This window comes from Leptonotus elevatus, chromosome 16 (assembly GCF_054856555.1).
Source record: "Leptonotus elevatus isolate MCC_2025b chromosome 16, RoL_Lele_1.0, whole genome shotgun sequence".
Taxonomy (NCBI): Eukaryota; Metazoa; Chordata; class Actinopteri; order Syngnathiformes; family Syngnathidae; genus Leptonotus; species Leptonotus elevatus.
The window spans coordinates 10,843,000-10,856,309 of record NC_141254.1 but is presented as its reverse complement, the minus strand read 5'-3'; the positions used below and the strand labels follow the sequence as shown (position 1 = coordinate 10,856,309).

Sequence of the window (13,310 nt, the reverse complement as noted above, 5' to 3'; positions counted from 1 at the left end):
TAATAAAACATTGTACCCGACTTAAACATGAAAACGCAAATTTCTCAGCAATTGAATGCAACTGTATTGTACTTATTGTCGCCTATCACACTCTGAAAATTATTGTTGTAGATTAAAACAATATATTGTGACAGGTAGAAGTGACAGCACTTAAGCAACAAGCCAAACACATAATTACTGCTGGGACCTTCAATACAATATCAAATTAACACAAATCTTGAATATTATTAATAAAAATAAAAAAATCCTCCAGGAGTCTTGTGGGGGGGAAACCTCAAGTGATATTTTCTGCCATTTGTAAAAACAACCAAGACTCACTGCAGGCTATAACATAGGGCCTACTAAAATATATTACAACTAATTAAAGAAATGTGGTGAAGGCCTACTGTTGTTTACACAGTATATTATGCTCATTGTAATTAAAACTAACAATTAAATTAGTGTCACCAAAAAAATAAACATTTAGTCGGTAGATAGATATTACATTTGGTTAAAAATGTCCCGAAAGGAAAATAACTCTCGCATAATTTAACATTTTGACTCTACTGACTTTCCGTAGCTGAAGCGGAAGTCGCAGTGCGAACAACAAACCATTTCGCGGGAAGAGTTCTCAGCTCGCAGTCGAAGAAGCGCCGCCGCTGAAGTCACTCAAAAATGAGTTTGTGGGTGGACAAGTACCGACCCACGTCGCTCGGCAAACTCGACTACCATAAAGAGCAAGCCTCTCAACTCAAGAACCTGGTGAGAGTGGCGAAAAGACTGGCACAAGTTTGGCCTGCTCTCGTTCTGTAGCTTAGCTGCTAAGCTAATTCCACAGTTGGACGCTTTCTGTCGATTTCGAACCTGTTGTTGTTATTGTTGTCGAACAGCGCCTCCATTTTTTTTTTTAATTCTGACAACCCAACAAAATGGAGCCGCATTGCCAGATAAAGTCAAATTGATCGATACAATTCATAACTTTCCCAGCCCCAGGTGAAATTAAGAGTATTTCTTCACATGTATATGTAACAAGCACAAAAATGTTGTGTGTGTGATGTAGCAACCTGTACATTAGTGTTGTTTTTTTGTTGACTTAATATTCAACATAAATCGTGTATGTGTTTTTTAGGTTCAATGTGGCGACTTCCCCCACTTGCTGGTGTATGGACCTTCGGGCGCGGGCAAGAAGACTCGCATCATGTGTCTGCTGAGGGAGCTCTACGGTGCCGGTGTGGAGAAACTTCGCATCGAGCACCAGACCATCGTGGTGAGAAGATCAGTCATCAATCAGTTATTATTATTTTTTTAATCCAACAATGCAAGCTCACCTTTGTGGTTGTTCTTGTGTTTGTAGGCTCCCTCCAAGAAGAAGATTGAGATCAACACCATAGCCAGCAACTACCATTTGGAAGTGAACCCCAGGTAATATGTTACTTTGACAGCATCTCACAAAAGTGAGTACACCCAACACATTTTTGTAAATATTTGGTTATCAATTTTCACGAGATAATATTGCTGAAAAATAATGGGCCGAGTTAGCCATTTTATTTGTGGGTTTGGGTGTTTTCTTGACTTCTGATTGCCGACTCTTGGCCTCCCTCGACTGTAAGAATATTCCCAACACCCTAAAACTGACACATTGATCGTTGTTCAGTGATGTAGGCAACCAAGACCGTGTGGTGATCCAGGAGTTGATCAAGACCATGGCTCAGTCTCAGCAGATCCAGTCCAGCACGCAGCGAGAGTTCAAAGGTGAGCCTATAACGCATCACTCGCCCCCAGAAACGAGTTTGACACCGCCTTCTGCCCGTTTGTTGGTCAGTGGTGCTGCTGACCGAGGTGGATCGCCTGAGTAAAGACGCCCAGCATGCTTTGCGGCGCACCATGGAGAAGTACATGTCCACCTGCCGCCTGGTGCTCTGCTCCACCTCCACCTCCAAGGTCATCGGGCCCATACGCAGCCGCTGCCTGGCCATCCGCGTTCCCCTGCCCAGCACGGAGGAGGTAAGAGCATGGAGGTCGTCTGTCCTACGTGTACTCTTTAGGGGATGCTGAGGACTTAAGGTGAATAGGTTTGGATTTTCTTCTTATCTTAAAACGTGTTTTTCACCTCGTACCTCAGGTGTGTCATGTCCTCGCGTCGGTATGCAAGAAAGAGGGTCTCCTCCTACCGCCCGAACTGGCCAAGCGGATTAGCGACAAGTCGGGGCGCAACCTCCGTAAAGCTCTGCTGATGTGCGAGGCCTGCAGGGTGCAGCAGTGAGTCACAAATGGTTGAACCGTCTATGACTTGAGCCTGTTACTTTTCATTGACTTTATATTACAATTGTGTGTCCTACTTTGTGCTTGTCGCGTGTCTACGACTTGTTGGGCACTATTGAGAACTGACATGTTGATTGTTGTTAGTTGACGTGACAACGGCCTCCTCCTACAGGTACCCCTTCTCGCCGGACCAGGATGTCACAGAACCCGACTGGGAGTTGTTCCTCCGAGAAACGGCCAACTCCATCGTTAGCCAGCAGACCCCACAAAGGTAGAAGGGCGCCACAGGTGCCAGACATTCTTCAGATACACGAATATGTTGCCCCCAATGGTCTTTACTATTAAAACCAGCCATAAATATTTTATGTCATGAAATGCTGTCCACTGCTGCATTGGACTACTAAGTTGCAGTGAACTAGATTTGGCCACCGGGGGGCACTAGAAACACAAATCTTTGTTGTTAAGTCAACAATTCAAAGTTCAACACTCATCTCGTTTGGACCAGATTGTTGGAGGTCCGAGGTCGATTGTACGAGCTGTTGACTCACTGCATCCCTGCTGACATCATCATGAAGGCAAGTACTACACACAGAACAAAAAAAGTTTGTTAAATCAGGGTGTGTAATACTTTCTTTTTTTTTTCGCACACAGGGTTTGGTGCGGGAGCTTCTGAACAACTGCGACGGGCACCTGAAGCCGGAGGTAGCGCACATTGCGGCGTACTACGAGCACCGGCTGCAGCTGGGCAACAAAGCCATTTACCACCTGGAGGCCTTCACCGCCAAGTTCATGGCCATCTATAAAAAATTCATGGAGGACGGACTGGACGGCATGATGTTCTGATAGTGGACACTCTAACACGCACAGTTGCACACGCTAACATTAAAAGTACTTGTTGATATTGACATTGTTTGGACGTTTATTTACTTGAAACAATTACACCACAATTACCAATGTTTATTAGTTACAGTACGCTAGGCTATGCTAATCACACTTCCTCCAAGTAATCGATCTGGTAGGGTTGGATGTGTAGATCCTTGTTTGTTGGAATAAAACTGCAGGTGAGGGACCTTGATAATGAACACCAGTTCATATGAATGGAAACGAATACCAAAAAGTAATAGTTATTTGTAACGTTGCATGTAACAGGAAGTCATTGCTTTTGGCATTACTTCATAAGATATTTTTTCCTGAAAAAATTACTTAATAAACATCTGTGAAAAATGCAGAAAAAAGAAAACATTTTTTAATCTTTAAAATATTTATTTTCCTTTACAAAATTCAGATTTTTCCTGAAATGAAAAAAATCCAGACAAATGTCATATTGTAAAACTATGTTTTCTTGAAAAAAATTATAATTTTTTAAATACTACTACTGAATATTTTCTTTTCCTGGGGGGGGGGGGGTATTTTTGCAATGAAATAAACATGGGGTTGATTCTTTTCTCAAAAAATATGTATTCACATAATATGTTTGAAATAAAATTCTAACTTTTTGGGGTAGTTAGACGGGTGTATGGAAAATCGATTTTACCTGCTGAATAACATGCATCAATGTAAAAATAAAAGAATAAATCGCAGTCATTTTAACTATAGTGCGTCGACCTCTAAAAAAAAATACACACGATTTTAGACAGCTAAAAGTTCTGGTTGCATGAAATTTCCACTCCGGAAGTGGCTTACCTTAACTAGAATTCTGCGTCGCATTGGAGCCAAATGTATCCTGGTTATTGTGCATCTTGCTGCTCGAACTTTGACGTAGCTAATGCTATCTGATATAAATCCAAACTACTACGAACTTTTTACGTCTTCTTCTACTTCCTTTTGACGGTTGTCAATTACGTTTGGCGCATTAGCGCCCCCCTTTTATAGCATAGATATCTATGGCGATGAGAAGGCCACCAACGGTAATGCATGACTTTTCCTTTTTGATTGACGGGTTCTTTCTTTTAGTACTTTGCCGCCACCTTATTCAACTGAGTGTATGCACGCAGCAGTAACTAAACTGTACAAAGACAAAAATATATTTTTTAAATCGAATCCGGGCTTGAATTAATCATTACATCCCTACTGTTAAGTGGTACAAATTAGTCATTATTTCAGTACCGTGCAGTATTTTTCAGGTCTAGTGCATATAACTGCAGGTGAGTGACATTTTTGCCACACCAATTTAGGGTACCAAAAAGTGGTATAGATGAGTTACTTTCATACCCTGGAGAAAACAAAGGCTATCAAAGTGTAGTGCTTGGTGGAAACAGGCTTAATGAAGCACAACACTGACAAGTGCATGAAAACGCAACGAGAAGATTACTGCAATCAACATTTGCTCACAATAATAAGTTACAAAGAAAACAAATTCAAGTGCTTCTAGAATCTTCTAAATGCAGAGATGCCAATCATCAGTAAGCATCTTTACTTCTCCTGGAGGCGTAGTAGACAACAAGGCCAAGTGTAATTAGCACGGCCGAGCCCACCAGCGTCAGGAAGCCCACCACGGGCCGCTTGACCAGAACCTGACAACCGGGGCAGGGCCGGGCGGCGCCGGGGCACCGCTGGGCGGGCGCCCCTTGCACGGGGAAGCCGTTGTGGCGGATGATGTTGCGATAGTTGGCCAGCGACGCCTTCACCACCGCCTCCTCGTGCACGTGGCCGTACAGGCCGAAGCCCGGGTCGCGCTGGTCGCTCAGGGCGTACGCAAAGTAGCCTTTCAGATTCACGCCGTCCAAGGTAAACGCTGCCGGCAAAGTTATTCCACATTAGTCGTCAAATATTCTTAATGTCTCACAAAAACAGATGCCATATTTTTACACATAAACGACCCAATTTATCTACAAAAAATTAAAAAATGTTTGCTGGCCAGTCATGAACTGCTGAATTGCTAAATTGCTCATATCTTGAAAAACTCACAAGTAAGGTAATTTGTATCTCATTTTTTAAATAAAAAATATTATACTTTGCCATATAAACACCTAATTTTGCCGTTAAAAAATACATTTCCTGTTGTCTGTCTGGAGAAATGAAGATAAACTAGTGAGTCACATGCTTACATACAGAGTTCAGCGACTTTGACGTGTTTGTGTTTGCATTGACGGCCAGTGACCTCAGGTCCGTGTAATCATTAGACGGTCGCCGACGTCACCTTTGAGTGCCTCGTTGATATAGTTGTACACGTAGAAGACCCTCAGGCTATCCTTGAAGCGGGCCGGGTCCTCCTGCACGCCGTTGGCCATCACGTAGACGGGCACGCGCGGGTAGTGCTCCTTCACCTGCAATTTCATTCAGCGTGAAACCTCATTCCCATTGCAAAGTCGGCAAAATTCTAAATGGTTCACAGTGGCGTCCGCCTCACCCAGTTGAGCGCTTTCCTCAGGCCCCAGGGTACCACGGGCCGGGGCGACATGATCCACGTGGTGTCGATCATGTGCTGGACCTCCAGCTTGGACGTGTACGTGTACCTGCCAACGCGCCACAAGGTCAGCGGATGGTGCGCGTTAGCATGCTGGCCGCATGGCATCGTGCGTTCGCTCTTACGGGTCCTGTTTGGCGTGCGTCACCAGTTCGGTGCTAAAGTGGCTGATGGCAAAAAAGTCGTACGCGCCCTTCACTAGCTGCCGATCTTCCTCGTTGAACACCGGCAGTCTGCAATACAACCAATGTCCAAAATGAGCGTTTGTCTGTTCGTCTCGTATACAATCATGAGATTGTCTTTAAAGTAGTCCTGGAATATATTTAAAAAAAAACGCCTCTTCAAAAATGGCTGACTTCCTGTGTCTTTTCATCGCTTCTTGAAAGTTTTTTGTGTGTGTGTGTGGGTCTACTCATGATAGACATGTCCGCCAAATTTAATGTTGATAAGTGAAACTGGCTTTTGGGCTGAATTTTCAAGCTCTGACTTTGTCGAGCCTTAAAATGGCTGCCTCAGACCAAAATGGCTGACTTCCTTATGTGTCTTTTTGGGTATAGGCCTAATTCTTGAGACTTTTTATGTGGGTCTACTCATGAGAGACATGTCTACCAAATTTCACATTGCCAAATGAAACTGGCTTTAGGGGGTTGAGTTTTCTTTAAAAAACAAAGCCAACAAAAAACAAAACAAACAAAAAACAAAACCGAACCCTTCTGTAAGCAGTGAATTTTGATTTGCATAGAACATGTACTCAAGAGAGTTGAGCTGTCGCAGCCAGCTCCTCATTCCCAGAGGATAATCTCCGCTGCCAAAGATCGGCTCGGCGAACCATCCCACCCGGAAGTCCAGAACCCTCTTGGCTGGTTCTACATCCTCGCGGCTGTACGAGAAGGCCGGTTCCACCCAGTCCATGTGCAGGGCCAGAGACACCTGAAAACAACACGCGGGTGAAGACTGGAACGTGCTAGATGGGCCTGAACGGGCACTCTAAAAGCAGTTGGGTCAAAAATAACCCAAATTGGGTCAAAAATGGACCAACTTAACTTTTTGGGTTATAAAAATAACCCAAATTTGGTCAAGAACGGACCAAGTCAACTTTTCGAGTTATAAAAATAACCCAAATTGGTTCAAAATGGGACCAACTCAACTTTTTGGGTTCTAAAAATAACCCAAATTGGGTCAAAAAGGGACCAACTCAACTTTTTGAGTTATAAAAAAAATAAAATTAAAAATTGGGTCAAAGGGACCAACTCAACTTTTTGGGTAATAGAAATAACCCAAATTGGGTAAAAAAAAGAGACCAACTCAGCTTTTTGAATTATAAAAATAACTCAACGTTGAATTCTTAATTTAATTTTACTGAAGGTTTTGGATTATATAACTCAAAAAGTTGGGTCAGTTCATTTTTGACCCAATTCAATTGGGTTATTCAATGAACCCAAAAAGTTGGTAACGAAAATAACACAAAAATCAAAAAAAATATGTTGCTTTCCGGATTATTAATTAAATTTCTTTAATAACTCATAATAATAAATTTTTGACCCAATTTGGGCAATTTTTGACCCAATCGTTTTTAGAGAGAGGCACTGACCTGACCACCCTGAGCGGGCCTGAAGTCTCGGTCGTAGGCATGCCAGGCGAGCGCGTGGGCTCGCAGCATCTGATGAGCTTCCTGGTAGCTCACCATCTCGTCGTTGGGCTCGTTGAGCGTAATCCACATCTTCACGTGCTCGCCCAGCTCACGGAAGCACAGGCGCGCGTAGTCGGCGAAAAATTCCGGCGTTTCCCTGAACGCAACACAGTATGCCACATCAACCGATATCCTTATCTGAAGTCATGCGCCGAAAGTCGTCGGGATGGGACGTCGGGTACCTGTTGAGCCACCGGTTGGCGCAGTCGAGCGGCGGCGGCAGACTGCTGCGTTGGCGCGTGTGGTGCCACAGGGTGACCACGGGCGTGACGTTGGCGCGCAGCAGCTGGCGGCTGAAGCAGCGGTAGTAAGCCAGCAGGGTGGCGTTGGGCCGCGCCACGTCGCCCGCCGGAACCAGCGCAGACCAGTTGAGGGAGAAGTGGAAGTGGCTCACGCCCACCGCCTGGATTTCATCCACCTGCCACAACAAACATTTAACTTGTACTTGTAATTGAGCCAGTCGGAACGAGAATAGAGTCATTCCAAACGTGTTGCGGTTGCGAGTCACCTGCTGTCTGATGCTAACGTAGTCGGCGCAGTGCGCGTGGCGTTGTGTAGGTGGCGCTACAAGACCCTCCAGTCGGGTCAACTCACCATTGTCCATGTTCCACACGTACACGTTGGGGTCCGCAAACTGACTGGGAGAGCTTTCCACCTGACCCACAAACGCAGCAAGAGCACACGTGCGTGTAAATACTACATTCATCGAAGTGCAAGACATTTGAACAAAAACTGCACATTTTACAGTAATAGTGTTTTGTAGTGGTAAAAAAATTGCAGTGGATGGGGACGGAGCCCTGCCGCCAAAACATGGCGGACAAACACTTTTTATACTAGACAGGGCTCGAAATGAAGCTCCTCCTACTACTTTTATATTACACAGGGGTTTGACTTTGACTAGATGCAAACTACTTTGACAGAAAACAGTACATTTTGTAATTAAATGCTATATTTAGTTTTTAAAAAACACGTTTTCAAAAATGATTAAAAATAGCATGTGTTGCTATCTTGCCAAATAAAACCCACAAAAGTCCATGTTCAACATTGATTCCATAAATGATGAGGATGAAGTTTGAAGTTTGGCCACTGACCTGGATGGAATTGGCGGAGACCCCCCAAGCAAAGTCACACGGGAAAACTCCCTGAGCAGGACGGTTCTCCGGAAGTTCCGGAAAACCGTTTTTCTGGATCACGTTTCTATTGGCAATGACTAACATCAGTGCTTTAATACTAACGACAATACAACAAATGTCACTTAGAACACAAACGCAACACATAGCCTGTGTCCAAATTCACAAGGCCGGGATCCCCCGAAGGCCTGAATTTGTCGGCGGCATGACGTCACCCCCCGGCGCGACTCGACAGCACGCACGGATTTACACATGAATGGAGTGTCGGACAACGCGCTACCGACACGCAGCATTGACAATCCTTGTGTATATAAATCTGTGCGTGCTGTCGAGTCGCGCCGGGAGTGACGTCATGCCGCCGACAAATTCGGCCGTCGGAGGACGCAGTTCGGGGCAATACGGTAAGAGGAACGAGTACGAATAGTATTCCACATTTGAGACGAGCGCGTAACAAAGTAACTGAAGAAGAGTGAATCATGAACTAGATGTGAATGTTTAATGAGATGTCGCGCTTGACTAAAGGTAACAACAACGACTTCCTCCACTGACTCGGCACATCTGGCGTGTGAAAGGTCACGGTGCTGGGCTTACTTGTAAAAGATGGCCGAGGTCTTGGGCTCCCGCTTCATGTCGGGCGCGTTGAAATCGACGTAGTAAAGCCCCCGCCGGATGCCGTACTCGCGGTGCCATTCGAAGGCGTCCATCAGGGACCAGGCCGTGTAGCCCGCCACCTTCACGCCGTCCGTGACGATGGCTGTGCGCGAGCCGCCACATACGTGATCAGCGACACGTGATCAGCAAGGCGTCGCGTGCGCCGGCAGGCCGGCACTCACATTTGAGAGCTTCCGCGATGAAGCGCTTCAAGTAGTACATGTGCTTGGGATCTTGAGTCTTTGTGCTGCCCGACACGTACCTGGAAACACGCATGAAACAGGTGACATCACCACCTTTTAACGACTTCAATATTACTCGATGACTTTGCTATTACTCAACTATTGCTCTACTACATCACTTCAATTGATACGGTTCTACTATTTTTTTTCAGGTAATGGATGGATGAATTACTTAATACTTAATTACTCTTTCATTAATCAATTACAGTATTGCAATACTATTAATTTACTGCTACTATATTACTTCACTGTCAGCAATTGTGATTTCTAGTACTTTGCTATCACGCTGTTTAACGATTACTTTATTATTTTAATTATTAATCCACTGTTTTAAATATTGCCCAGTCCTTGACAATTACTTTAACAGTTACCTGATTACTTTAACTATTGCTTCAAAACCTTAACTATTTCATCTTATTTTAACTATTCCTCTACTACTTTGAATACTCTACGACAGTATTGCTTTAACTATTACTTAAGTACTTTAACTATGGCCTAATGCTTAAATATTACTCCATTACATAATTATTTTAACTACTGTCCCAATTTGCAAGTATGACTTTATTAATGTAACTATTACGTCATGACATTAACTCACACTATTACTTTAAGTATTGGCCAAATCCTTAACTATTACTCAATTACTTTATTACTTTAACTATTCTATGTTTTAACTATGACTCAATCTAATACTTTTACCTTTACTTTACCTCTACAGTATTACTTTTGCTCTATTATTTAACTGTTACTCTATTACTTTTACAAACATTCCTTTTACTTTACCTATTACTCTATTAATGTAACTTTTACTCTATTCATATAAACTATTGCCCTAATCCTGAACTATTACTTTACTTTTACTTCATTACTTCAACCATTACTTAGATTTTTCAATCCCTGTTACTGTCTCTTGCCCCTTTTCTTAACAAGTACTCTCATCAACTATTAAAATATTACCCAGATCCTTAATCATTTATTACATTTCCTATTACTTCATATGTTTAATCATTACACTACAAGTTTAATTTACTTTGGAATGTTGCCGATTACTTCATCACTTTCAATTCATTACTCTATTGCTTTAAATTTTGCCCAAGTCTATTACTCTATTACTTTAACTTCTCTGTAAGTAAAAGTATTACCAGAGTCACACAAAAGAAGAAGAAGACGACATCAGAGGTCAAAGGTGGAGTGCAGTTACCATCCGCTCTGCACTACGAAGATGTCGGGCCGGTCGTACTCGGCGCTGACCCAGTAGAGGAGCATGCGCAGGTCCAAGTCCTCCTGCTGGCCGAACTTGAGGCTATCGTTGATGAGCTGGAAGCTGAGGGTGGCGCCGTGAGACAGCGCGAAGAAGTCGGCCGCGCCCCGGACGCGCCGGCGCTCCTCCGCGCCCAATGCCGGCAGGCGGGCGCCCAGGCGGGCCTTCATGCAAGCCGGGTAGTCGCCGTCGCCGAACAGCGGGCCGGCGAACCAGCCCAGCACGTGCTCCAGCGAGCACTGGCACTCGCGCAGGCTCTCCACGCGCGTCCGGCTCGGACGCACCCAGTGGGACGCCAGCGCCATCGACACGCGTCCGCCTTGACGCTGCCGGTAGTCGCGGTCGTACGTGTGCCAGGCCTCCGCGTGAGCCTGCGTTATGCAAAATCGATTCAATAAGACAGCAACAAGCATTTCAAACCCTATCCTAATAGTCACAGTCGGCCTACAGTGTTATTAACTGGAACCAATGTTATTCTTTGATGACATCTTGTTTCAATTAAAGTCAGATTGGGATTTCAAATTAGGGTTTCAAATTAGGTTTTTAGGATTAAAGAAAACAACTAAATTAGGGTTTCAAGTCTAGGTTAGCGTTTCAAGATGGGTATACACAATTTTAAGATTATGGTTTCAAACCTGGATTAGGGTTTCAAATTAGGGGATTCAATCTGGGTTAAGGTTTCAAAGATGTAAATTAAGGTTTCAAATTAGAGACTCAAGACTAAAATGGGGTTTCAAAGCTCGGCTAGGATTTCAAATTAGGGTTCAAAATCTTGGGTTAAGATTTGAAGAAGAGTTGGGGTTTCGAAAGAGGGTCAGGGTTTCAAAGTAGGGCAAATTAGGTTTAGCGTTTAAAAGAGTTGTAAAACTGGGTTGAGGGTTTCAAATTAGGGTTTTGAGACTGTGTTAAAGTCTCAAGATTGAGTTATGATTTTAAAATATTTTTGCGGTTCAGGCTTCATACAGGGTTTCATGTTTTAAATTGAGGGTTTCAAGTCTGCGTTATATAGGGTGTCAATTTATGGGTTTTAAAATATAGTTTCTAATTAGGGTTTTAAACCTGGATTAGGGTTTCAAGATGATTCCATTTGGATTTCAATTATATGCATATAATTCAAACCATGGTTTGAAGCCTGGTTTCAACACAAGGCTCGGGGTTTCAAGACTGGGTTAACTTGGACTTCAAGAAAGGTTAAGGTGCCAAATAAAAGTTTTTCTGTCTGACCTTGAGGAGCACGTGCCCTACTCTGAAGGGCAGGTCGGGGTCGCCCTTGACACCAGGGGCGACCACCCCGGTGCCATATCCGTGTCGGGCCACCACGAACGGGTTGTCGATTGTGATCCACCATCGCACGTGGTCGCCGAACGCCCGGAAACAGAAGTCGGCGTAGTCCCGGAACACCTCCACCATGTCCGGGTTGCTCCATCCGCCCAGACGCCGCTGCAGCGCGTCGGGCAGGTCCCAGTGGTACAGGGTCACCACCGGCTCCACGCGGGCCTCCTTGAGGCGGGCCAGCAGGCCGCGGTAGTAGCGCACACCCGCTTCGTTGAGGCTCCCGCGGGTGCCGTTGGGGAAGATGCGCGGCCACGACAGCGAGAAGCGGTAGTGGCTGACGCCCAGCTGGCGGATGGCGCGCACGTCGGCCGCCGCGTTGTGGTAGCTGTCGCTGCCCACGTCGCCCGTCGCCATGCGATTGCCGCCCCGCGTGAACGTGTCCCAGATGGACGGACCCTTGCCGTCCTTGTCGAACGCGCCCTCCACCTGGTAGGCGGCCGTGCCCACCGCCCACATGAAACCCGGCGGGAAGGTGCCGTGCAGGAAGGCCCCGTCGCCCGGATAGGGCAGCTTGTGGAAGCGCGCCCACGTCCGTAGGCCCGCGCCCGGCTTGGCGGAGGCGCGCGCCAGCCAGGCGGCGAGCCAGGCGGCCAGAAGCGCCCAGCGGCAGATGGCGACTCTCGGGGCCGAGCTGCGGTGCGTCATGCCCGGGGACGCTATGACGTTTGAGTCAGAGGAGGCGGCCGGTTGAGGGGCTCCGCTCGGTCGGTCAATCATTTGCAGAGCAGCTGACGAAGAGGACGGAAAGTGTCCAGCAGCACAGGAAGTGCCAGGTGAAGCCTTTATAATTATTATTATTACGGAATTATTCAAATTTGCTGTGACACAGGTGGCGTTATGAGCCTTAATCACGCCATAAGCACATTTTCATTGATGGTGGTCGGTTATCAGTCATCCATAAGCAAATTTACAGCTTTGCCATTTATGGCTGATTGGTGGCAAGTGGGGGCAAACATCTGCGGGCGCCATGGTCGTACTTCCAACGTCCTTGTCGACCCGCGTCTGGTTGCCAAGTAACGACAGACCCTTCCTGGCCATAAAACACACACACTCGTGCACATGAAGCGTGTGTGTGTGTGTTTACACAATGGCAATAAATGACCATTAGCAATTTATTACCGCTTAGCACAGGCCGAATGGGTGATAAGAAAAGAGACCGTCAAGGCACCAGAAGCTCGCACCGATTGTATGCAACATACAATTTCCAAAAACGTCAAAGATGTCACACTGGTTAGGCCTCAACTAGACCTTGGAGGAAATCAACTCCCTCACTGCAGGTTAAAATGCTTGTTTACACTTTAACCTAAAGTTGCTGCCAAAATAAAGCGAGAAAATGAAAATGTGTTCATTGCTG

General features: G+C 45.4%; 2 protein-coding genes and 1 long non-coding RNA gene across 3 annotated transcripts; 1 reads left to right on the top strand and 2 right to left on the bottom strand.

Moving 5' to 3' along the window:
* Positions 1 to 288: 288 nt before the first annotated feature.
* LOC147160700 (uncharacterized) lies at positions 289 to 2,305 on the bottom strand. Its single transcript, XR_015097354.1, has 3 exons — positions 2,097 to 2,305; positions 1,308 to 2,018; positions 289 to 1,219 (listed from the first exon to the last, which is right to left on the bottom strand). It is a non-coding gene; the product is annotated as an uncharacterized LOC147160700 (long non-coding RNA).
* Positions 569 to 3,146, top strand: rfc3 (replication factor C (activator 1) 3). The gene is made up of 9 exons (XM_086097898.1): positions 569 to 741; positions 1,109 to 1,246; positions 1,334 to 1,401; positions 1,634 to 1,731; positions 1,802 to 1,983; positions 2,102 to 2,238; positions 2,414 to 2,512; positions 2,747 to 2,816; positions 2,893 to 3,146. Exons 1-9 carry the CDS (start codon positions 655 to 657, stop codon positions 3,082 to 3,084), a joined length of 1,071 nt encoding a protein of 356 aa, XP_085954024.1. The 5' UTR covers positions 569 to 654; the 3' UTR covers positions 3,085 to 3,146.
* Positions 3,147 to 4,249: 1,103 nt separating this feature from the next.
* On the bottom strand, positions 4,250 to 12,782 carry kl (klotho). The gene is made up of 13 exons (XM_086097897.1): positions 11,846 to 12,782; positions 10,562 to 10,992; positions 9,301 to 9,380; positions 9,059 to 9,221; positions 8,429 to 8,534; positions 7,846 to 7,992; positions 7,520 to 7,755; positions 7,239 to 7,434; positions 6,399 to 6,577; positions 5,773 to 5,880; positions 5,591 to 5,696; positions 5,381 to 5,507; positions 4,250 to 4,975 (listed from the first exon to the last, which is right to left on the bottom strand). Exons 1-13 carry the CDS (start codon positions 12,671 to 12,673, stop codon positions 4,641 to 4,643), a joined length of 3,042 nt encoding a protein of 1,013 aa, XP_085954023.1. The 5' UTR covers positions 12,674 to 12,782; the 3' UTR covers positions 4,250 to 4,640.
* Positions 12,783 to 13,310: the final 528 nt, after the last annotated feature.